The 25,481-nt window shown below is 36.4% G+C and overlaps 1 protein-coding gene and 1 pseudogene across 1 annotated transcript; one reads left to right on the top strand and one right to left on the bottom strand.

The window, feature by feature from the left end:
* Positions 1-3,402: 3,402 nt before the first annotated feature.
* Positions 3,403-24,605, bottom strand: PBK (PDZ binding kinase). Its single transcript, XM_081497086.1, has 8 exons — positions 24,450-24,605; positions 22,777-22,854; positions 20,603-20,696; positions 16,380-16,522; positions 14,176-14,345; positions 12,140-12,269; positions 4,963-5,145; positions 3,403-4,382 (listed from the first exon to the last, which is right to left on the bottom strand). The coding sequence occupies exons 2-8, from the start codon at positions 22,832-22,834 to the stop codon at positions 4,183-4,185; spliced, it is 978 nt and encodes a 325-aa protein (XP_081353212.1). The 5' UTR covers positions 22,835-22,854; positions 24,450-24,605; the 3' UTR covers positions 3,403-4,182.
* On the top strand, positions 21,038-21,704 carry LOC145539564 (double homeobox protein A-like; annotated as a pseudogene).
* Positions 24,606-25,481: the final 876 nt, after the last annotated feature.

The following is a 25,481-nucleotide window of genomic DNA, read 5'->3' as shown; positions in this document are numbered from 1 at the left end:
TGATGGGCCACAGAACATGATGACTTTATGTAAATATAGCTAAATATGGATACATTTTTCTAATATAATTCATGGATACTTACTTTGGAAAACAAAGAATTATTCAGCTTTTTTTGTTATTATAAAGTCATGTAGCTTCACTCTGGCAGTCTTCACTCTGGCAGTAAGACTCGAGGGAAGTAGTGTCCAGGTTGTAACTCTGTAGAATCTGTTCCTCTACATTCTTTTATTTGCCTTTAAGTTAGTAGTTCTAAAATTTTAAAGTTTGGGTTGTAAAAAGACTGTGAAAGTGTTAAAATGTGTGTAAATTTTCCAAACATTTTAATGCTAGTTTCTGTGCTGCTGGGTTTAAAAATTATCTAAAATATTTTAAAATTTTTATTAACATATTTTGTTCAATGCCTTTATGATGAATCAATTAAAATTCTTTTCTGTATTATTTTTCTATTCTCTTATTCAGTTGAATGTACTACTGATTTTCATTTTTAGTTTGTGGTTATAAAAATAGTACATGCTCTTTATAAACAAACAATCATTGAAAACTATATCTACACAACCTGCACAGATACTTATAGCAGCTGTTGACCTAAAACAAATAGACTGCCACTTATCTTTCTAGCGAAAATGGGTTTATTCAAATGGTTTATTCAGCAAAGTATTACAGTTCAGGGTCTGCAGCCAAATTGATCATGTTCAAGTCCTGAGCAAAAACATGGAGAGAACTCTTAAAAGAGAGAAAGAGGAAGTTGGGAGGGCAATAGTAAACAGTCCTGCACTTAGCATTGGGTGAGTTGTGACCGTCTCTCATTGGTTGAGCTGTTGCTAGGTAAGAAAGTCCGCTTCTTGTTGGGCTCTGCTGTCTTCATAGGGCATGCATGAGAGCTCCCCCTTCTAATCTCACAACTTTACTTCTTTAATAGTAATTTTATTTTGATTAGAGATTTGTTTCCAAAATAAATTTTTATTTATTTTTGTCACACGAAAGTATATGAAAAAAATTCTAAAATAATCTACACATTGATCATGTCATTACTTTTTATTAAATCTTTTTTCCCATTTTATTTATTTTACCGAAGTATACTTGATTTTGGGCTTCCCTGATAGCTCTGTTGGTAAAGAATCCGCCTACAATGCAGGAGACCCCAGTGCAATTCCTGAGTCGGAAATATCTGCTAGAGAAGGGTTAGGCTACCCACTCCAGTGTTCTTGGGCTTCCCTGGTGGCTCAGACGGTAAAGAATCCGCCCACAATGCGGGAGACCTGGATTTGATTCCTGGGTTGGGAAGATCCCTGGAGAAGGGAAAGGCTACCCACTCCAGTATTCTGGCCTGGAAAATTCCATGGACTGTATAGTTCATGGGGTCACAAAGAGTCTGACACGACTGAGCAACTTTCACATACTATATTTACAGTGTTTCGGGTATATAGCAAAGTGATTCAGTTGTATATTTCTTTTTCAGATTCTTTTCCATTACAGACTACAAAACACTCAATATAGTTCCCTGTGTTTTATAGTAGTCCTTGTTGGTTATCTATTTTATATATAGGAATATGTATCTGTTACTCCCATATTTCTTATTTATCACCTTTCCCCTTTGGTAACTATAAATCTGTATTTGTGTAAGTCTGTTTCTGTTTTTTAAAGAAGTTCACTTGTTTCATTTTTAGGATTCCACATATAAGTGATACATTTTTCCTTCTTGACATAGTATGATAATCTCTAGGTCCATCCATGTTGCTGCCAATGGCATTATTTCAATTTTTTATGGCTAATATTAATATATATGAATATATACCATATATGAATATTCATATATATGAATATATACCATAAAATGATATACTTTATCCATTCATTTGTTAATGGACATTTATGTTGCTTCCATGTCTTCACTATTGTAAATAGTGCTGCAGTGACCACTAGGGTGCTTGTCTTTTAAGTAGTTTTTGTCCTCTCTGGATATATGCCTAGGTGTGAGATTGCTGGATCAGGTGGTAAATCTTTTTTTTTTTTTAAAGAACTTCCATACTGTTCTCCATAGTGGCTGCACCGATTTACATTCCCACCTATTGTAGGAGGGCTCCCTTTTGTCTATACCCTCTCCATTTATTTGTAGATTATTGATGCATTTATTATTTATGCATTTATGTAATTATTGAGCATTTATTATTTGTAGATTTTTGATGGTAGCCATTCTGAACTGTATGAGATGATACCTTATTGTAGTTTTGAGTTTCTCTAATTAGGGATGTTGAGCACCTTTTCATGTGCCTGTTAGCCATCTTTATGTCTTAGCAGGTATTTCTGCTGATGGGGAAGTTTGGTCAATGCATAATGCAGGTACTTAGTGCATAAGGGAACAGAGAAGAAGCCGAAGAGCAGAGAACATTCTGTTTTTGCCTTGCCATAAAATACAAATTTTATTTCACATCTCTTTTATAGGGGCACTAATCCCATTTATGAGGGCTTCACCCTCTTGCACAGTCACCTTCCAAAGGCCCCACTTCCAGATACAAACACATTGGGGATTAGGTGTCAACATATGACTTTCAGTGGAATGTTCACTTCCAATCCATAGCTAGTGTTAAATGATGTTTACTATAGATTTTGTTAGATATTGACACCTTTTCTTATATTAAGGAAGTTCCTCTATCCCCAGGTTTCTAAGACTGCTTTAAACATCTTGAAGAGATACTGAACTTTATCAAAATTTGTATTCCATCCTTTGATTTTTCTTATATTAATATGGTTATTTAAATAAACCAACCTAGCCGTCCTGAAACAGATCCAACTTGGTCTGGATGAAGTTCTTCCTTTTTATATTATCAGTTTGGGTTTGTTTGGGATTTTTCATGTAAGACCCAACTTTTGGCATTGTTGACCCTATTATGTTTGTTTTCTATTTTCTATAATAGGTTTTGTTTTAGAATTTCTGCTCAGTTATTTGCTATTGGAAAGGAGTTGTAGTTTTTCCTAGATTCTTAGCTCACCAGTTTTTCAGCCTTTTCTCATGTAGCATTTGAGACTATAACACAAGCACAACTTCAGCAGCATGCTTTTTATATATAGTTTTCCATTCACTTTCTTTGACACTTTAATGATGTTTTAACAGAAGATAAGCCATTAATGATCTGTATAGTATTGCTTGGTACAATCTCATACTAAAAGGAACCTTCTGTTGAATTCCAGAATTGTTTAAAGCCCAGAGTGCAGTGGTTCTTAATCTAAGATCCCCCACATGACAGTAATTTTTACCCTAGACATATCAGTAGATTCACAAGCACAATTCAGTACTTGAAAAATCCCAGGAAGATGTGGCTCACAGATAGAAAATAAAGATTCAAATCACTCTCATTTTACAGATTAACAAAATAAGGCCAAAAAAGAGGAAAAAAACCTGCTAACTTTCACTCAATAAGTTTAATGACAACACTCAATACAATGGAGTACAAAATAGTTACACCTTCGGGTAACTGACATGTCCTTTATTCTATATTGTCCTATTAGAGTTTTATTTACACCAATACTGTGATATGCTTAAGTTATAGATCAGTAAATAAAAATATTAAAGATACCAGTACAGAAAATGCATTCAACAAATTAAAGCCAAAGCCAAAGCTCTGGAACAAGACAAGCCTTAACCAAAAATGTTTGGATATACCCAGGGAACTCCTCTTATGAGCCATGTCCCAGGTCTCTGGTCTCAGTGACCCTATTTAATAAGCACATCAACCAAGAAAGGCCAGCAAAAGGTTTTAAGAGGTAAGCAAATGTAGACTTACTTTGTAATACAACAAGTGCTAATTTCAGTAGATCCATTAAAATAGAGAACATTTGAGAAAGATCATCAATGAAAGTCACTCCGCCCAAATTAACGGACATCAGTTTTACAGCACTATTTTAAATCTATATAAACAAGTTCAAATTTTTGAGTAGTTTCTTAAATTTTATAGAAAACCCTCTACAATTTCAAATGCTTATTAACATAAACATACATGAACTACTTTTATAATAAACAGTTGTTCAAATGTTAATAAGGTGCTATCTATGGTCCTAAAATAGGCCACTTCCATCTAATAATTATGGATCATCATCATAACTACATAAATGTATCATGATAAACAGAACAGCTATATACATGAGCCATACTTGAGGCTCCAGCAGTTGTGGGTATGAGGTGATCACAGGACATCCACTTCTAAAGCCTCAACAATGCGCGCGGCAGAAGGACGGTCTTTAGGATCTTCATTAGTGCATACGGAGAAGAGCTCAATTACTTTCTGGTATGTTTCATCCAGTTCCTCCATATTAATAGGTGGCCTAGTTCCCAAAGCTGCATAGTATGCGTCATCATCAAAGTCACTTTCATCAAAAGTTTTATCTGCTCATGAAGGAGTTAGAAACAACTAAAATCACTTTAAATCATGGAAAAGTTTAGCAATTCCTCAAACTCACTGTCCTGAAATAAAAATTCATCATCCAATATGCTTTTCATTTTACACAGGCAGTTTCTTCAACTGTGCCACCATGGTGTATATTAATTATTGTCAGGGATTTAAAGATTAGCAACCCCAATCCCCTTACTAGGGTAGCTTTCCAATCGTTTTCTCAGGCAAGAGGAGTTTTTAAGGTAACTTCTTGCTCCTCTGGATTTTCTCAATTTATCTCCGTGTTCTCAATCTACATCTCATTTGTATGCGATTAAACCAGTGTCTGACTCTGCAACCCCAAGAACTGTAGCCCACCAGGCTCCTCTGTTCATGGAATTCTCCAGCTAAGAATACTGGAGTGGGTAGCCATTCCCTTCTCCAGAGGATCTTCCCTGGAGGGGAAGAACCCAGGTCTCTCACATTGCAGGCAGATTCTTTACCATCTGAGCTACCAGGAAAGCCCCAATTTATAAATTATTACTTAGTTCAAACTGAGAGATTGGGATTTATGTTAAAAGTACGTAGTTATACCTTCATCTTCATCATCATCATCATCAGGAAGATTAATGTGTGGAATAGATAAAGTCATCATTTCCCACAGAGTAAGACCAAAGGCAAATATGTCTGCCTTGTCAGTAATAATACCATCCTCCTCCAGAGCTTCCTTAGGTTTCCAAGGCTCGGTGCCAATGTAACAGGCCTCAGGGTCAGTCACTGAAACAAGTAAGATACAGGCAAACTGATCAAAAGGGCAAGCACCAGAAACCACTAAGAAAGGCAAACAACCCAAAGAAACATGGGCAAGTTATTTAACAGGTAGTTTAAAGGTTAATAAATATAGCCAGTAAACATGAAAATACATTCAACCTCGTAAAAAGAGGTTTTCTCTATCAGATTGTTAAATATTCAAAAAGCTAGTCAGTAGGGAAGGGTGTAGAGAAACAATTCTCTTAGAAAGGGGTATAAACGTAGATGGTGGATGTCTGGAGTACAGACTTGAGCCAGACTGCCTCGCCTGGGTTCAAAGACCTGTGCAAGCTCTGTGACCCTGAGCAGATCGCCTAATCTCTGTGCCTCCGTTTCTTCCTTTTTCAAACTACACTGTCTTTCAGCTGAGAGATGACCACTTCCCTGCGTCTAGGATTGCTAGATCAGGGAAGAGGGAACCGATGGAATTACACAGAAGCTCTTAAAGCTTCTCTGCCCAGGAATGACACAGGTCCACTCGTGTTTCCATTTAAATGTTAGAGGCAACTTCTCAATTTTCATGAGAAGGCCAGCTTTCTAGCTGAAACTGGGACGAGATTGAATCACTAGATCAATCTGGGAAGAATTAACATCTTAACAGTATTGTCAATCCATAATCGTGATCTCTCTCTCCCTTACTTAATGTCTTAATGCTCTCAGTGAAGTTTTATCGTGTTCAATAAAAAGGTCAGACTTTTGGTTCGATTTATTCTTGAATTATTTTATGCTTTTTGGTGTAGCGCCCCCCTCCTCTCATTTATCCCTGGGGGATACATTTCTGGATCCCCAGTGGATGCCTGAAACTAAGGACAGTACCAAACCATATATATATATACTATTTTTTTCCTATACATGCACATCTTTAATAAAGCTTAATTTATAAATTAGGCACTATAAGAGTAACAACAAAAATAACATAAGATAGAACAATTAAAATATACTGTCATAAAAGTTATGAGAATGTAGTCACTCTCAAAATTATCTTACTGTGAAAATGTGTGCCTTCTTCTTAACCATGCACTTACCACACACTGTGGCCATAACTTTTAAGGTTTGAGGTATAATAGCAAAACTAGTATCAATATTTTTCCTACTTTAAAATTTCACAGATGGAAGTTGCAGTAGATCTCAGCAAACTCAGCATCCAATTTTTTTTTTTCTTATTAAGTCTAGAGCTTTCACCTTTTCACTTAAAGGAAGCACTTTATGGCTTTTCTTTGGCACATCTGAATTGCCAGCATCACTATACACTGTGGCAACACTATTAAGTAAAATAAGGGTTACCTGAACTTAAGCACTGCCATACCTGCAACAGTCATCTGATAACCAAGGTGGCTGCTGAGGGACCTTCCATCTAGATTAGGAATCCTTAAAGGGTAAGGACTGTGTCCTTTTTTCCTCTATATAGTTCCTAGCACAGTGCCTGACTATACATAGTATTAAAAATATTTGGTAAATAATCAACCTAGAAATTACCATCATTAACATTGGGACTTTTCATCAGGAAAAGATTGAAGGCAAAAGGACAAGGGGGCAGCAGGGGATGAGATGGACAGATAGCACCACCAACTCAATGGACATGAATTTGAGCAAACTCCAGGGCATAGTGAAGGACAGAGGAGCCTGGTGTGCTGCGGTCCATGGGGTAGCAGAGTCAGACACGACTTATCGACTGAACAACAATAGCAATGTATCCTTGTAGCTTATTTATTTCGTACATAGTAGTGTGTATCTCTTAATTCCCTATCCTTTTCTTGTTATTTCCCTCTCCCCACTAGTAATCACCAGTTTGTTCTCCACATCTATTTCTTTTTGTGATATTCACTTGTTCATTTTTTAGATTTCACAAGTGTATGCTCAGTTGCTCAGTCCTGTCGACTCTTTGTGACCCCACGGACTGTAGCCCGCCAATCTACAGGCAAGAATACTGGAATGGGTTGCCATTTCCTTCTTCAGGGGATCTTCCCAACCCAGGGATCGAACTCGTGTCTCCTGTGTCTCCTGCATTGGCAGGCGGATTCTTTACCACTGAGTCACCAGGGAAGATTCCACATCTAAGTGATATCATACTTTATTAAGAAAGCCAAATCCAATTTTTAACTTTTTGTTTATTGACAGTAAATGCCATCATATTTACCTTCAAGGAAGTACAAACACAGGGTTCATGGCTGTACAGGACTGATGCTGCCTGGCAGTGAAAATCTAAGGTGTTAGCATTTTTACTAGGATTGTTGCTGTTTTTAGTATGCTTTGTTTTCAAGGTTGCATGGATTTTGATTCTTGTTACAACTCTTCTGTAAGCCTAGTCCTAGCTTTTGACTTTTGCAGAAATTAATATAACAGATTAATGTAAAAAATACCCATACTGCCCAATTATTTTTTTGGAATGTGTTTTTGGGAATGGAATTACAGGACTGAAGGGCATAAACATTTTTAAGGGTTGTTTTTCAGAGAAAATACATATATCTAAACTGCCCTCTGAAAAGGCTACACACTGTGGTAATTACTATTGCTGCTGCTGCTGCTGCTAAGTCGCTTCAGTCGTGTCTGACTCTGTGCGACCCCATAGACGGTAGCTCACTAGGCTCCCCCATCCCCGGGATTCTACAGGCAAGAATACTGGAGTGGGTTGCCATTTCCTTCTCCAATGCATGAAAGTGAAAAGTAAAAGTGAAGTCGCTCAGTCGTGTCTGACTCCTAGCGACCCCATGGACTGAAGCCTACCAGGCTCCTCTGTTCATGGGATTTTCCAGGCAAGAGTACTGGAGTGGGGTGCCATTGCCTTCTCCGATTACTATTGCTATTCCCCACCAACCACCACTAAGGACTACCTTCTAGACACATAGGAGGACCACACTTTCTGGCCTGTCATGTTTTTGGGTGAAGCCATTTGACTAGTTCGGGGCAGTGACTTGTGAAAGAAGTGACTTGTGTCATTTCTGAACTGGAGCATTTAATTGTCAGGGCAAGACTTTCTAGGGTGGCACTGTACAACAGAACTTTGGTGATGATAAAAATGTTCTTTATCTGTATTGTTCAGTATGGTAGTCACTAACCACACATAGCTACTGAGCACTTGAAATGTGGCTAAGGTGGCTGAGAAAATGAATTTAAAGAATTTTTAATATATTAATTAATTTAAATAGTCATACATAGCTAGTGGCTACTATAGTAGACAGACTTCCTGGTACCTCAGTAGTAAAGAATCTGCCTGCAATGCAGGAAATGTGGGTTCAATTCCTGGTTCAGGAAGATCCCCTGGAGAAGGAAATGGTAACCCACTCCAGTATTCTCACCTGGGAAATACCATGGACAGAGGAGCCTGGCAGGCTACAGTCCATAGGGTCACAAAGAGTTGGACACGACTGAGTGACTAAACAACAACCAAAAAAACCGTAGTGGACAGTGCAGCTCTAGAGCTTTTTTACCTTCCACACAATGATGGACACAATGATGGCAGTATTCCATACAACAAATATTCTAGCATGTTAGGTCCTAATGTGAGAATGACATGGAACACAGGCCTAGTGGACATGCAGCTTGAAAAATAAGCCTTGCTTGTTTTAAGATACTGAGGTTTTTGAGGGTTTATGTTACCATAGCAAAACTGATCTTAACCTGAATGATAAATTACGACTTCTATGTAGTGCATGAGAGTATGTTAACCTATACTCTTGCTCATACTAGAATGGGGAAATTTTTCACTGACTTTTTTACTAATCATGACTTCTTTTAAAAAGTGGTTTCTACCTCTCATGTCCTTCTTAAGCCCAACATTAAGAAAATATTTACCAACAATTTTTTCTGTTACTTTTTTAAAAATCTTTAATCTACAGAGATTAGAGTGTGAGAACAGAAAACAACTTTCTCTAAAATAAACAGATACCATCATTTACTAATTCAACTACCTCTTTTCCCACTAATACAAAAATGTCACCTTTATCATATAATAAATTTCATATATTTGGGAACTATCTCTTGACTCTTATGTTGAAATTTTCTGTCTAATTTGGCATTAGTGTCACTGCTTTAATTACTACAGTTTCATAATACTTAACATCTCATCAAGAAAATTCCTACTCAACACTTTTTCACAGAATTTTCCTGGCTGTGTTTGAACATGTATCCTCAAGGATAATCTCTATATTCTCTTTGACATGTTCTATAATAACATAGATCATATTTGGATATTGCAAAATTTGTAGATCTTTAATTCATTTCTGCTTTTTTCTTTTAGAGTTTCTTTTTTTTTTCTTTCTAATTTTAGCTGAAAACTCAATTTCATAAAGGTTAAATAATGACAGTGTTTTCCTTTGAGTACTTTTGGACCATATCAAATAGGTTTTGATTTGCTCTTACATTCTCATTATTCTCTAAATAGTATGTAACTGGAATTTCACTACTTATCAGCTAAGAACTATTTATAAATATTTTAAATTCCTAAAAAAACTGAGTTTTTATTTCCAACTGTACATGAATTTCTCTATTTATAGCTCTGAGAATAATGAATGTTAACCTTTAGTCTATTCCTACTTTTGTAACTTGAGGTTTTCTTTTGTAACCTAACTAGTATATAGTCAATTTTAATAAATATTCTAATGCATAGAAAATGAACTTATTATTTACTCAGATCTTCTACATCTTAGTTTGTCTATTAGATCTATTAATGATTGAGACAACTATGCTAAAATCTTATTTTTATTCTTTTTGACAATTTCTCCTTTTATTTGCTAAAGTTACAACCTCATACCAGTTATTTGGCCTAAAGGTTCATGCCAGTTCTACCTTTATTGATTACAGACATCATTATGAAGTCAATCTATTTATCTTGGTGTTTTCCTTCAATTCAACTTGTAGACTTTAACTGGAAATTAAGATGTACATAAGTTATAAACAGTATTAGCCTCCCTTATACCTTATATTTTGGAGACAGGAATGGAAATTCACTCCAGTATTCTTGCCTGGAGAATCCCATGGACAGAGGAGACTGTCAGGCTGTGGTCCATGGGGTCACAAAGAGTCGGACATGACTGAGCGACTAACACACATACACACACACACCCCTTATATTTATATAAAGAGGCAAATTTAAATGTTATTTAGTAAGAAATATGTTGAAAGCAGGGGTTTTCTTTGAGGCTTCTGGATTTTGGCTCTGTTCCTCATTAAGAACATATCTTAAATTCCCTACAGTTTCTCCAGCAAGTGGTGCTAGGAAGTTGTACAGCCCTATGTAAATCAATGAAGTTAGAACACACCCCCTCACCATCCACAAAACTCAAAATGCCTTCAAGACTTAACATAAGACACCATAAAACTCTTAGAAGAGATCATAGGCAAAATGTTCTCTGACATAAATCATACCAATGTTTTCTTAGGTCAGTCTCCCAGGGTGATAAAAATAAAAACAAAAATAAACAAATGGGACCTAATCGAATTTACAAGCTTTTGCACAGCAAAAATCATAAGCAAAATGAAAAGACAACCCACAGAATGGAAGAAAATATTTGCAAACAATGCAACTCACAAGGGATTAATTTCCAACACACACACACAGCTCATACAACTCAACAACAACAAAAACAAACCCGATAGAAAAGTGGGCAGAAGATCTAAACAGACCGCATTTCTCCAAATAAATATACATGGCCAACAGGCATGTGGAAAGATGATCGACATCACTATTAAGAGAAATGAAAATCAAAGCTACAACGAGGTACCACCTTCACACAGGTCAGAGTGGCCATTATTAAAAAGCCTACAAATAACAAATGCTAGAGAAGACGTGGAAAAAAGGGAACCCTCCTACACTGTTGGTGGGAATGTAAGTTGGTACAGTCACTGTGGAAAACAGTATGGGGGTTTCTCAGGAAAACTGAAAATATGATCCAGTAATCCCACTCCTGGGCATATATCCAGACCGAAACAGACTTCAAAGAGACACATGCACCACTATGTTCACAGCTGCACTGTTCACAACAGCCGTGATATGGAAATAACCTAAATGACCACTGACTGATGAATAGATAAGAAGACATGGTACATATATGCAATGGAATACCACTCAGTCATAAAACAGAACGAAATAACGCCATCTGTAGCAACATGGACGCAACTAGAGATTATCATACTAAGTGAAGTAAGAGAAAAAGACAAATACCATATGATATCACTTATATGTGGAATCTAAAATATGAGACAAATGTACCTACCTAGGAAACAGAATCATTGGTACAGAAGGTACACTAGTGGTTGCCAAGGGGGAGGGGGCTGGGGAAGGGATGGAGTGGGACATAGGAGTTAACAAATGTAAACTTTTATATACAGAATGGATAAACAACAAGGTCCTATTGTACAGCAGAAAACTGTATTCAATATCCTATGATAAACCATAATGGAAAAGAATATTTTAGAAAAAGAATGTAGTAAAAAAAAAAAAAGAAGAAGAAAGAAAGAACATATCTTAAATTCTCTGAGAAGAGAATGGTTAGTATTCACAATAAAGAGAAGAACGAGGTGGGGTGGGCCAAGGGGCAAAACGCAGAAGACTGGTCTTAGTACTCCTCTCCTACTCCCATTCCAGTTTCTTCTAGCAGTTTTCCCAAATCTTGTCATTATGCTGATGCTAAATGAATTTCTTTATACAACCTTATAAAAATTTTATATTCTATTCTCAGATCTTTTACCACTTAAAAATCCCAACCCAAGTTAGAAACACTTCTCCACATTTCTTCAATTAAAATATATACTAATGAGAAACCAATAATTTATATTGTGTATGTGGCAAGGGAAGGGGCTGGAGGCTGAGTAGAACAGAGACAGAAAAGAAGGGATATTTTTTATTACACACTTTTTATTAATAGTTTTTGATTTTTGAAGAATGTTATTATGTTTAAATATGTAACTAATAGAAACTTAAAAACTGTACAGAAACCATTTTAAAAATTAGAATTCTGCTTACCAGTCATATTTTCATCCAATGGAAGAGAGACTCCTACATCACAGATTTTAATTGTTTCAAAATCACCTTTAATAACAACATTTGAAGACTTTATATCTCCATGGAGCAGTTTCTTATCTTGGTGCAGATACTAAAATAGTGAAAAATTTTAAACATCTGAACAAAAATACAAACTAATAAAAAAGTGTATAACTTTCAAACAAAAATAACAACCTGAACTCCCTGCCTAACATACAGACTTGTATCTGTCTATCATTTCAAACTATTTGATGCTAGAGAAGGGACCATCCCATGCTATCTCTTAGTCTACCATACTGACCAGAAATCTGAAAGATTCTTTGGAAATTGATGTCTATTTATAGATAAGCCAACTTCTAATTTTCAAACCAATCTCACATACTTATGCATCAAAGATGATACTGCAGATTTCAAAATATACTACAGTTTTACAAAATTTACAATTATTTTAGAAATAATTTTGTAACCTTCACAATGACAGTTTCCTCAAACAAACTGTTGAGATAATGCTACACATACTTCACAAGGAGAAGAGGAAGCAAGCAGTAATGTAATCTAAGGCTATATTTTAACCCTTTCTTATAAATGACAAGTGATAATATTCATCCATAATCAAAAATGTCCTACAAAACAGTTATTTTTTCATTCATCAGCATTTAGGCATCTACACTCTATGACCTGGGCCTGCAAAAGATGCAGAAACAATTCTTTGTATTGAACTTGGAACACTTACTGTGCTTATTTAAATGTTGTTAACCATAAATTGAATATGCTTAAATATATTTATAATGTAATTTATGAATTCCATTATACATACACATTTAAAATAATTATTAGATGATTCAAATTATTAGCTTATCTGACCTATTTAAAATAGGTTTTTCTATAACATATTAAAATATGTATTTAAAAATACATATATATATTTGGAAATATTGCCTTTTTCCAGTTTCACATTTCATGAATCAACGTTATTTGAACTCAACATGCAAGTCTTGACATCACTACATTACATAATCTGTTTTTTGAGTCATCCAACAATTTTCTGGAGCTGTGATTACTTAAGTTATTCAGGATACAGAATTTTTATTTCTAACAGTATGTCTAATTCAAAGATACAATAATTTATATTTGTATAACCCTGAGAGGGTTTTTTTCATTTGACCTATAGATGTATATTCACAATGTCTAATAACATCCCACAAAGCAATCTTTGAAAGGCTTGTTTACAGCAACAGAGGATTAGGATACACCCCCAGGAATAATGACTAAACAGTCCAATTAACTAAATCTAACATGCAATCTCTATAAGCAAAAATTCCTGACTTGGGTTATTTCAGGCCATGTGAAGGTGTGAAGGCCTCTAACAATACTTTGTTGATCAAAACAGTACTCTCCAATAGAAAAGATTCTATAAAGATTTAAGGCAACTCCCTCTCTTGGAAAAAAAAAAATTCACCTTGTAACTAGGTATGTTAGTATCTGTCCATCAACAGATGAATAGATAAAGAAAATGTGGTACACACACACACACACACACACAATGGAGTATTACTCAGCCATTAAAAAGAATGAAACAATGTCATTTCCAGCAACATGGATGGTCTCAGTCATACTAAGTCAGAAAGACAAATACCATATGATATCACTTATATGTGGAATATAAAATACACAAATGAACTTATTTACAAAGCAGAAACAGACTCATAAATATAGAGAACAGACTTGTGATTGCCAAGGGGGAGGTTGGGTGAGAGAGGGAAAGATTGGGAGTTTGGGGTTAGCAAATGCAAACCACCATATATAGGATGGGTATAAAACAACATCCTACTGTAAAGAACAGGGAATTATATTTAATATCCTATGATAAACCACAATGGAAAAGAATATGAAAAAGGAGATATATGTATAACGGAGTCAGTTTGCTATACAGCAGAAATTAAACACAAATTGTAAATAAAGTATTTCGTTTTTTTAGGTTCCACAAAACTCAATTCAAAACATAATAGCATAGTTACCTTTAACCCTCTTGCCATGTTCAAAGCAACTTTTAAAATTATGGCTGCTGGAAAAGGATCTCGGCTATCTTTGTTTCGTTCTTCTATTAAATCATTCAGAGACTTTTCACCTCCATATTCCATAGCAAGACACAGACTGCCATCGCTAGCTTTAGTGAAAGCACGGTAACCTTAAAGAAAACACATCATTTTCTTACTGGAGTAAGGAAAAACAAAAGTATTTAATTCTTTTACAATGTGACTGAAAACAGATCTGGATCAACACTGTCAAATACAAAATGAAACAGCTAGTGCTTACAAAACTTACATAGTAGATCTAATTTTAAATGCCTTCAGTGTTTCCCAACAGTATCACAAATTGAAATATTTTTTAATACTCTATGCTTCCTAAATAAAATAGTTTCACCAGACTTTCTTACATTAAAAATGAAAAAAGGAAATTACATAAATGAAGATTTTACATTCCTGAATTCTCCATGGTACCAATACCATAATGACTATATCTATTCCCATGAAGTTTTAAATATATACTTCAGTTCAGTCACTCAGTCATGTCCGACTCTTTGCGACCCCACGAACTGCAGCAAGCCAGGCCTCCCTGTCCATCACCAACTCCCAGAGTTTAATCAAACTCATGTCCATTGAGTTGGTGATGCCATCCAACCATCTCATCCTCTGTTGTCCCTTTCTCCTCCCACCTTCAATCTTTCCCAGCATCAGGGTCTTTTCCAATGAGTCAGTACTTCCCATCAGGTAGCCAAAGTATTAGAGTTTCAACTTTAGCATCAGTCCTTCCAATGAATATTCAGGACTGATCTCCTTTAGGATGGACTGGTTGGATCTCCTTGCAGTCCAAAGGACTCTCAAGAGTCTTCTCCAACACCACAGTTCAAAAGCATCAATTCTTCGGCATTCAGCTTTCTTTATGGTCCAACTCTCACATACATGAGTACTGTAAAAACCATAGCTTTGACTAGATGGACCTTTGTTGGCAAAGTAATGTCTCTGCTTTTATTAAAAAGCTGTCTAGGTTGGTCATAACTTTTCTTCCAAGAAGCAAGCATCTTTTAATTTCATGGCTGCAGTCACCATCTGCAGTAATTTTGGAGCCCAAAAAAATAAAGTCTGTCACTGTTTCCCCATCTATTTGCCATAAAGTAATGGGACTGGATGCCATGATCTTAGTTTTCTGAATGTTGAGCTTTAAGCCAACTTTTTCACTCTCCTCTTTCACTTTCATCAAGAGGCTCTTTAGTTCTTCTTCGCTTTCTGCCATAAGGGTGGTGTCATGTGCATAGCTGAGGTTATTGATATTTCTCCTGGCAATCCTGATTCCAGCTTGTGCTTCATCCAGCCCAGCATTTCTCATGATGTACTCTGCATATAAGTTAAATAAGCAGGGTGACCATATACAGCTTTGACATACTCCTTTCCCAATTTGGAACCAGTCTGTTGTTCCATGTCCAGTTCTAACTGTTGCTTCTTGACCCGCATACAGATTTCTCAGGAGGCAGGTCAGGTGGTCTGGTATTCCCATCTCTTTCAGAATTTTCCACAGTTTATGGTGATACACACAGTCCAAGGCTTTGGCATAGTCAATAAAGCAGAAATAGATGTTTTTCTGGAAATCTCTTGCTTTTTCGATGATCCAACAGATGTTGGCAATTTGATCTCTGGTTCCTCAGCCTTTTCTAAATCCAGCTTGAACATCTGGAAGTTCATGGTTCACGTACTACTGAAGCCTGGCTTGGAGAATGTTGAGCATCACTTTGCTAGCATGTGAGAATGTGTGCAATTGTGCAGCAGTTTGAGCATTCTTTGGTATTGCCTTTCTTTGGGACTGGAATGAAAACTGACCTTTCCAGTCCTGTGGCCACTGCTGAGTTTTCCAAATTTGTTGCATCTAAAAATATGCACTATTTTTTTTTTTCTGGCCAAGCCACACAGCTTATAGGATCTTAGGTCCCTGACCAGGAACCAAACCCACACCCCTTAGCAGTTGAAGCACAGAGTCCTAATCACTGGATCGCCAGGGAAGTCCCACTAATTTTAATTTCAGAATGTTCACATTAATTTGATTCTTGCCAATCTTATCACGCCTTCTTCACTTTTTATTAGTGAAAGCAGTTAAGATATTATGTAAACCATTTCTGGATAAACAATATACTATACCAGATACTGTTATTAAGTAAATGTGAACTTACCTATAATGTTTGGATGATTGAGGCTTTTCAAAATCTTAGCTTCATCAGTTAGTCTCTTTTGATACATACTCTGATAATCATCATTACATCTAGGATTAATCTTTTTCACAGCCCAAGGAGAATGAGACAAACCTCTTGGAGATCTTAAATGAGTAACCAAAAACATACAGAAAGATTAATAACCATAATACAGTTCAAATGACTAATAAGAACTTCCACATTTTGAAAAAGACTTGAGAGTATTTTAGTTGTTTTTTTTTTAATTTTTAAGTATTTTAGACTATCAACACTTCTGTTATACATCCTTTTTAACTGTGTACATACAGCTGATAAATCTACTGATTACAAGAGAAGTCTGCTATCATTGGAAGGGAAGGGTTAAAAGAGAAAACTAGAAGGAAAAAGATGAAATGTTTTAGATTTTAAACTTCAAAATTTCTATAGTATTTTCTAATTTTTTCTCACTCAATCATGTCAAACTACCAACTACTTAGAAAGCATTTAACTACATGTACCAGATATACAGGATTCCCTTCCCTAATGGCTCAGACGGTAAAACGTCTGCCTGCAGTGCAGGAGACCCGGGTTTGATCCCTAGGTTGGGAAGATCCCCTGGAGAAGGAAATGGCAACGCACTCCAGTACTCTTGCCTAGAAAATTCCATGGATGGAGGAGCCTGGTGGGCTACAGTCCATGAGGTCGCAAAGAGTCGGACACGACTGAGCGACTTCACTTTCACCAGATATAAATTATAGAATGTTAAAGTAATAAACATCAATGTTGAAGAAACAATTTAAAGAAGAGATGTACAAAATACATTTGGCTCACGTGTAATCATGCAAAAAACAGACTGTTTTTTACCAACAAATATCGTGCCTCTAACAGACAAACCAATTTATCTGATATACTTCTCACCATATACATGTGTTTAGGGAGAAAATAAACATACAAATAGGACAAATATATAAATTGTCTATTTTATAGGAAGATGCAGCTGTTTAAGAACATTTAAGGTATAAATGTTTTGAGGCTTAAATAAACAAACAGGTAAAATGAAGTCAGGGCAAGATTTGTTCACCCCATAGGGTAGGCATTTATGAGTATGGCCAATTACAAAGAACAAAGTGTAGGCAGCATTTGGGCACAAAAGCCAAAGAGCCTCAAAAGTTAAAGATTGAAAGTTCAACCATAAGAACATGAAACAAGATGGAACTGAGAGTCTGTTTAGCTCTGTCCTACCGCATGAGCACAGCTCTGTGCCCGCAGGACCATTTGTAACAACAGGAAACATGCATTCAGAGGATCACTAGATTCCTCAGTCCACAGACATCTATCATGCGTAAGTTTACTGAAACTATTCTTAAACCTCGAGTTTTAGATAACAATAGCATTTGGGAATAACCTCTTCCATGTTCTTTTAATATAAAAATTTATTTCTCAAGGTTCAAGAGGTACCCCATAGGTCTTGATTATTTATAATTCAGTGAGCAAGTCCATCTTCGCCTTTTCCATATAGCCTATCCTAACCTGTAGGTTACAGAATGAGAAGGATACTATTTACAAAATCTGAATAAAATGTTGCCAAGGTAAAAGATGGTTCATGGAAAATACTAATACAACAGGCAAATTTCTGTTGAGATTGCACAAGGAAAAAAACAAAAGGAGACACAAACAATACTGCCAACAAAAATGGGGACATTTTCAGCAGAGATTTAAAAAATATTCAAGTGAATACTAAAACTTTTAAGCCAATAAAAAGGTAAAACGGACAAATTCTTTTAAAAAGTTAAGAAAACTGATGAAAGAAGAAACATAATCAAGAGTTTAAAACTCTCCCCACACGAAATACAAAACATAGATAATTTTAGAGTTGAGTTTACTAAACTGTAAAGAAACGTATCATTCCATTTCATACAAACCATTCCAGGGAATAGAATGAAAAGGGACTATGAGTCTAGTATAACTTTAATTAAAAAAACAAAAATCAAACAGGGACAACAGAAAAAGAAAAATCACAAGCCAATTTCACTTAGAGATGCAAAAATTCTAAACAATAGCAAAATGATTCTATCAGTTTATTAAAAAATAATAATACATCACAACTATGTTGGGTTTAATACAGCAGTGCAAATTTAACAGTAAATAATATATACTCTGAATTAAAATGAACATACACATATAAATTTGATTCCTCTCAAGTACCACTGAAATAAAAACTTTAGTTTGAAGACTGAAGACTGACTTTGAAAGGGAAAAAGCAGAAGGTATTTAGCCTGAAGTAGACTGACACAGTTGAGAACCTGTGGTCTATACAGGAACAGAGTAATTCATGACCAAGTGTGCCTGAAGTGCTCAGTGAGTTTTCACACATGTACATACCTGTGTTATCAACATCCAGGTCCAAGATATACATGTCTAGCATCCCCACAAGATATGGGATGCCATCTTAAAAAGGAAAACTTTCAGATAATAATTAAAAACAAGATAGACAAAAATGAAAAACTAAATAGTAGTATCAGAAAATGAAGTTGGGAAAATTGCTGAGAAAATATTAATAGAACAAAAAGAGAAAATAGAAAAACAGACCAAAAATAAAATAAAATAAAGGTAGATCAAAGATTGGGCCAGTAAATCCCACATCCAAATAATAGGAGTTCCAAGACAGAGAACAGAAAAACAGGGGTGAAAATGATCAACAAAGTAATTTTAAAAAATAACCTCTCAAAAATTTAATAGGAATTTTCAGGTTCCAAGAGGGCCATGCATGTCACTGTGAAATTCAGAAGAGTGGTGACAAACGAAAGACCATATAAGGTTCCAAGACACCAGGAGCAAGAGGTAACATAGAACAGAAACATAAGACTCAGCAGTCAGAGGGGCTTCAGAATTCTCAACAGCAGCAATTGAACAATGTTCTCAAAATTCTGGGGAAAACATACTTCTAAATGAGAATTCTAACCTAGAAAAACAAAAAAGGCCACTCAAGTTCAAGCATAAAATGAAGACAATTTTAGAAAAGTAAATTCTCAAAAATGTATCTTCTGTGCATCTTTTCATGGGGCACTAACAAATGTCTTCAACCAGAATGAGATGTAAACCAAGAAATACAAAGACATGAAATAAGAAAAACAGAGGATCCAGTTCACCAGAAAAGCAAAGGAAATCTCTAGGCTACTGTAAAGGAAAATTCCAAGCTAACAGAGCCACATTGAGGACTAGGAAGGTCAGGCGGGAACTGCTATTTCCAATGAAGTTTTCTAATTAAGTCACATACAGTATAACTTTGTTAACAACACACTTCACATTCTAAAAAAACTTTTTTAAGGAAGAAAAATGAGACTAGCCATGAAATTGTGATAAGTTTTTTCTTTCAAAATAACTTAAAACAAGAGTTTTAGACATTAAAAAATGAAGTTCACAAAACTAACAGCAGACAAACACACAAAAGGGGGTGTTTAAGCTGCAAAGACGCTTCAAAAAGACCCATTTATATATAACCGCTATACTAGTCTCAATTCACCAGCTTTTTATTCAAGTAAGTATTTCTATTTGAAAACAACGTAAACCTAGAGAAGCTAATGACATGCTGCCCTGGACTAAACAGGCTAATTCCTAGGGAGCGTTAAACAGTACACAACTGTTTGCCACTTAATAAACATGAAACTACGTACAGAGTAATGAATAAAAGAAACAACTTTGTAATAATGTGTTTATTGTCATATGTAATATTATTAGCTATTAGCATCTATTCTAGCATTCCATTTTTCTTTTAGTACAATTTTCCTACTTTAGAATCAGGTATTTGCCCTTCTCACTTAACAATGATGACATAAATAAAATAAAAATATTTACTTCTTTAGAAGAGAATATCCTGAGAAGGCAACTCTCCAGATAGAAGGGATTAATAGTCACTGATATCTCCCAACACTGGTATCCTCTTTGAAGTTTTCTTATTGAGAATCCTGTGTTATTATCACACAGGAATCCCTTTCCTCTGTGCTTTTCCCCTCCTACACAAGCCAATGAAAAATTACAAATTACCTCTCCTTTAATAATCCATTAAGAGGAGACTAGGAGAAAGATGTACCACGTAGAGCTCTGGCAAAAATACAAACATACCCCAGATCTAAATATTTGCATTTTCACATTCATTCCTTTTTGTCTCCAAGTACAGTGGAACTATGGTTCCATGTAAAAATGTTAACGTGAAATCATATACTCACCTTTGCATAAGGTAGACATTTACCCCAGTACCAAAGCCAAGCTTCTGCATAAATGGAGAGGCAGGAATATTTATACATGGAGTTAAACATAATGCTAAATGTCAGAAAGAGAAATATAAGATAAAATTAGTATTTGAAAAGACCTCTACAGATGCATCCTAACGTTCTCAATAAATCATTGTAAAGAGAATTAACTGGCAAAGTCTTGCTGAGCAATTTGACTCTACGTGTCCTAACTTTCAATGGATACCCTTTGACCGAGTCTACTTTTGGAGCTCTATTCTACAGTAACACTTAAGCAGGGGTCAGCAAAACAGCCTGTTTTTATATGACCCATAAGCTAAGAATTGATTTTTACATTTTAAAAGGGTTGTTAAAAAATAGATAAAGAAGGTCTTTTGGTTGAATCCTTAGAGTTCATGACTCTCTTCCAACATGGCCCAAGACAACTCTCCAGACAACACCATGGCAACAAAGTATAGACAGCAGCTATACCAAATTCACACAGATCAACTGAAAACACTCATCAACACTTTTAACCAAAAACCTTATCCAGATTATGCTACCAAATGAAGACTTGCCTTTAATAACACTGAAGAACCTAGAATCCAGATTTGGTCTCAGAATCAAAGAGCTAGAACTGATTCCAGAAAAAATCAGAACCTGAGGATGACTTCGAATCAAGCCAACACCAAGATCACCCTGAAGAGCAGATTCAAAGCAGAAAAGACAGACAGTATCATACTAGCTACACTCCTCTCAATTACACATCCTCATCAAGGCATTTATGCACAACTCTTATCATGAAATTGATTCCAGAGAGCAACTTGCTAAAGAAACCAGGGTTACAGAGTCAAGAATTCAAATCTGGTTTCAAAACAGAACTAGATTCCACGTCCAGAAAAGAAAAGAACCCAAGAAGGCCTTAGAACAAAGACAATTAGGGACAAGAGCCTGGAGATGAGAGAATTCAAGGTATAGAAACTACACAAAATGGCAGCAGTCTCACCAGTGACCATCTTATTTCTCTGGAGCCAAAACAGGGGAAACAGAGACAGATTCAGTGTGCTTGATGTCATTAGTCTGGATTCCAAACCTCTAACTCTTCCTAGAACATACCCTTCTAAACACACCTTCAGCTTCTCCAGGAGCTGAGCCTTCTGGAAATAGTAAACAGGACTTCAGGAGACAGAGACACATACAAAGCACCACAAAGAAATTTATTAATATCATTTTTGGCAATCACAGTAATGACTAAGTTAGGCAAAAATCAAGGAAAGAAGGAAGGAAAGGAGGGAGGCAGGCAAGGAAGAAAGAAGAAAGGAATAAGACTATGCCAAAAGGGTTCCTATATGACCCACAAAGCCTAAACCATTTACTATCTGCCATTTACAAAAAGTTTGCTAATGCCTGCACTATGGCATGCAGCCAAAGACACCATATACACGCGTGAATGCATGCATGCATGTGAATAGTGGGATCTGCTTTTGTGGCTACAAAAAAAAAGAGAAAAGCCTAAGTAATCATCATTAGAGTCATAATTATAGCATATCTATATTACAAGAGTAGTATAAGGTTATTAAAAGAGATGAGATAGAGTAGTCCTACTTTTGCTCATGAACAATTAACTGCTCTTGGATTGCCCTTTTGCCATGAACAACTAGAAAATTTGACAAAATATAATGGTTTTCACATACTTGACAATAGGCAGGGCAGGACTATAAACTCTGAGAGGAGAGAAGCTAATGAGATGAGTCCTATCACTGCCCTAACTTACTGCTTAGAGACACTTTCCAGGCTGCAGCACAAAGAAAGGAAGCCCAAAGGTCTTGTCAAATTGAAGTTGACAGATTACCCTCTGTCTACTGAACTGCCTTGGAAAATACCCTTCCCATATATAGAGGGGGAAAGATAAAGTAGTTCCTTTGAGGTTCAAGTTAAGTTGCTTCTTCACCAGGGAGAACCTACAAATCTGCCAGAATGTCAATAAAATTAGATCATAGATGACCAAACTCTGACCTATAAAAGAAGTCTTATTTCTTAAGATCAACATTATAAAGTTGACTTATGCTAAAATTGTTCCTGTGTGATAGATAACAATGAAAGGATTAAACTATAATACTATGAAGACATTTCTGATATCAGTAACAATGAAGAAAGATTTTATATCTTACCAGATTTCCTTTTTTCAGATAATCTGCTTGGTGTCTTGAAATTATTGGTTTCTTCCATTGTAATAATCACTTAAGGTCCTATGATAAAAATAAATAGAAAGGTACACTGCAGTTATAAAGAATACATCTTTCATTCAAGAAGAAAAAATTCCTATAATACTGTCACTCATTTACAAAAACTTTGAGAACTGAAAAAGACCATGACAAATATTTAGTCCAATTGTATGTACAATGAGAAAACTGAAACCCAGAGAGGGAGAAAGATAAAGTAAAAGTAAAATTAAAGATAAGTAAAATTACATGCCCAAGGTCATGCTATTAATGACTGTGGGATTTTGTTTTATTTAAAAAATAATATATGCACTTGGTTAAAAAAAAAAAAAAAATCACCTCATACCCTCCCACACTTCCCAGGAGTAGTTATTAACAGATCTTTTATATGCTTTTAAGAGCTTGGCTTTGTAAGCAGTATTATTCATAATAGCCAAAAAAAGGAAACAGAAATAGCTATCAGATGATGAATAGATAAAGAAAATATGGCATACACTATACACAATAAAATATTATTCAACAGAGTACATATTCTACATAGGGAATATTATTTAGTCATAAAAAGGAATGGAGTACTCATATATACTACAACATGAAAGAACCTTGAAAACCTTATGCCAAGTGAAAGAAAGCAGACACAAGAGGCCACATATATGATTGTTTTTCCACACAATATCCAGAAGTGGCAAATCCATGGACAAAATAAATGAGTAGTTGCTGTGGGCTGAAGGGAAGAGAGAATGTGGAGTGACTGCTAGTGGGTGTATGCCTTCTTTTTTGGGGTGATGAAAATGTTCTAAAATGTTCTAATATTAGTGTTAATATATTCAATTCTATTCCAAAAACCACTTAATTGTACACTTTCAAAAGAGTTTCATGATATGTTAATTACATCTCAATAAACTATTAGTTTAAAATTATCTATGAAAATACAATGTACATACTGCATACACAAGCAACTTAATCCAGTTTTTTTTCTTCTGTAACATATTTCTTAAAAAATCTTTTATATTAAAAAAATTGACTCTTCTTTTGAAAAAAGGTTTGGTTTTGTATTAGACTTACTGTAAAGCAAACTGTTCCTATCTGTCTGTAAGCTCATTTGGATTGTCCATAAAAAACTGGGAGGAAGAGAGCATTTTGCTTAAATGCTGCATAGAGCCATTTAATATCCCTTAATAAACAGCACCTGGGCTCCCATGTGGCATTAGTGGTAAAGAATCTGCCTGCCAATGCAGGAGGTTCGATCCCTGGTTCGGGAAGATCCCTTGGAGGAGAAAAGGCCAACCCTCTCCAGTATTCTTGCCTGAAGAATCCCATGGACAGAGGAGCCTGGCGGGTTCCTACGGCGCTTCCATAAAAAGTAGAGTGTCAAGCTCTGATTTGAGAAAAGAGCGGTTTCTTTCTTTGAATCCCCACCCTACCCTGTATGTCTGACGCGCTCTCGGGTAGCCAAGATGCTTCCTAAGATAATTTCCAGTTTAACGCCATATCCCCAACGTCTTCCACCTTCCTTCCAGGCCCCAAGTTGTCAAAAAAGCAAAGAAAGGGGCCGCGGCTCGAGGGGCGCGGGACCCCCGGACAGGCCCACTCGCGGCAGGACGCCTAAAAGCCCTCCTTACCGGAGCCACGAGGTGGGACGACGAGACGTCCAGGGAAAGGCTGTCTTGAAAACTGGTCCCGAGCGGCCGCCAACACTCCGCGGCCGCCTGGGGTGAGGGGGTGGGGTCCGACCTGCCAACACAAGGACTCGGCAACCGTTGTTCCGACGGGAACCCGCCGGGCTTTCAAAATCGCGCGCGCACCGCCCCCACATCGATCGCGAACTACGGGGCGGCGCAAAGGACACACCAAGCCGGATTCGCCGTTCCTGTTCTTTTCAGTCTTTCCACTCTATCGATCCCACCTTACTACCCAATAGGGATCCTTCGAAGTAAATAAAAAGTAGGAAGCGCAGCAAAGAACGAACTGACTTTTACAGCCACTGTCAGCCTTTCAGAGGGACAACTCCAGTTAAAAAGAAAATATATGCCTGTAGTTAGGCTGAAATCCTTTCCTAATTACGAACGCTGTGCCCAGAATGTGTGGTGGTTCTTTTGTCATTTTTATTACAAATTTGGCCTTGAAACATTATAACTAGAAATGCACTTGTCTTGAGTAGCAATCGTTTCTGACTGAGAAGAAACATAGATACTCAGAAATTTTGCTACCTCTTGTAATAACTACCTTCAGTTCAAGTGAAAGTGCAAATCGCTCAGTCATGTCCGACTCTTTGCAACCCCAAGGACTATACAGTCCATGGAATTCTCCAGGTCAGAATACTGGAGTGGGTAGCCTTTCCCTTCTCCAGAGGGGATCTTCCCAACCCAGGGATCGAACCCACGTCTCTCGCATTGCAGGCAGATTCTTTACCAGCTGAGCCACAAAAGGATATGTTTATTTACTAAACATATATTTAGAGAGCATCTTCCCCTTCTCCTGGGAATCTTCCCCACGCAGGGATGGAACTCAAGTCTCCTGCATTGCAGGCAGATTCTTTACTGTCTGAGCCACCAGGAAAGCCCAGAGAGCACCTACTATGTCCCGGGTGTGTAGTGAATGCCCACTGCAGAAGATACATTATAGCAGTCACTAAAAGAGACACAAAGATGATT

This window comes from Giraffa tippelskirchi, chromosome 1 (genome assembly GCF_054371585.1).
Source record: "Giraffa tippelskirchi isolate mGirTip1 chromosome 1, T2T-mGirTip1v1.2.pri, whole genome shotgun sequence".
Classification (NCBI taxonomy): Eukaryota; Metazoa; Chordata; class Mammalia; order Artiodactyla; family Giraffidae; genus Giraffa; species Giraffa tippelskirchi.
The sequence above is the reverse complement of the archived record's forward strand: the minus strand, read 5'-3'. Positions and strand labels throughout refer to the sequence as shown.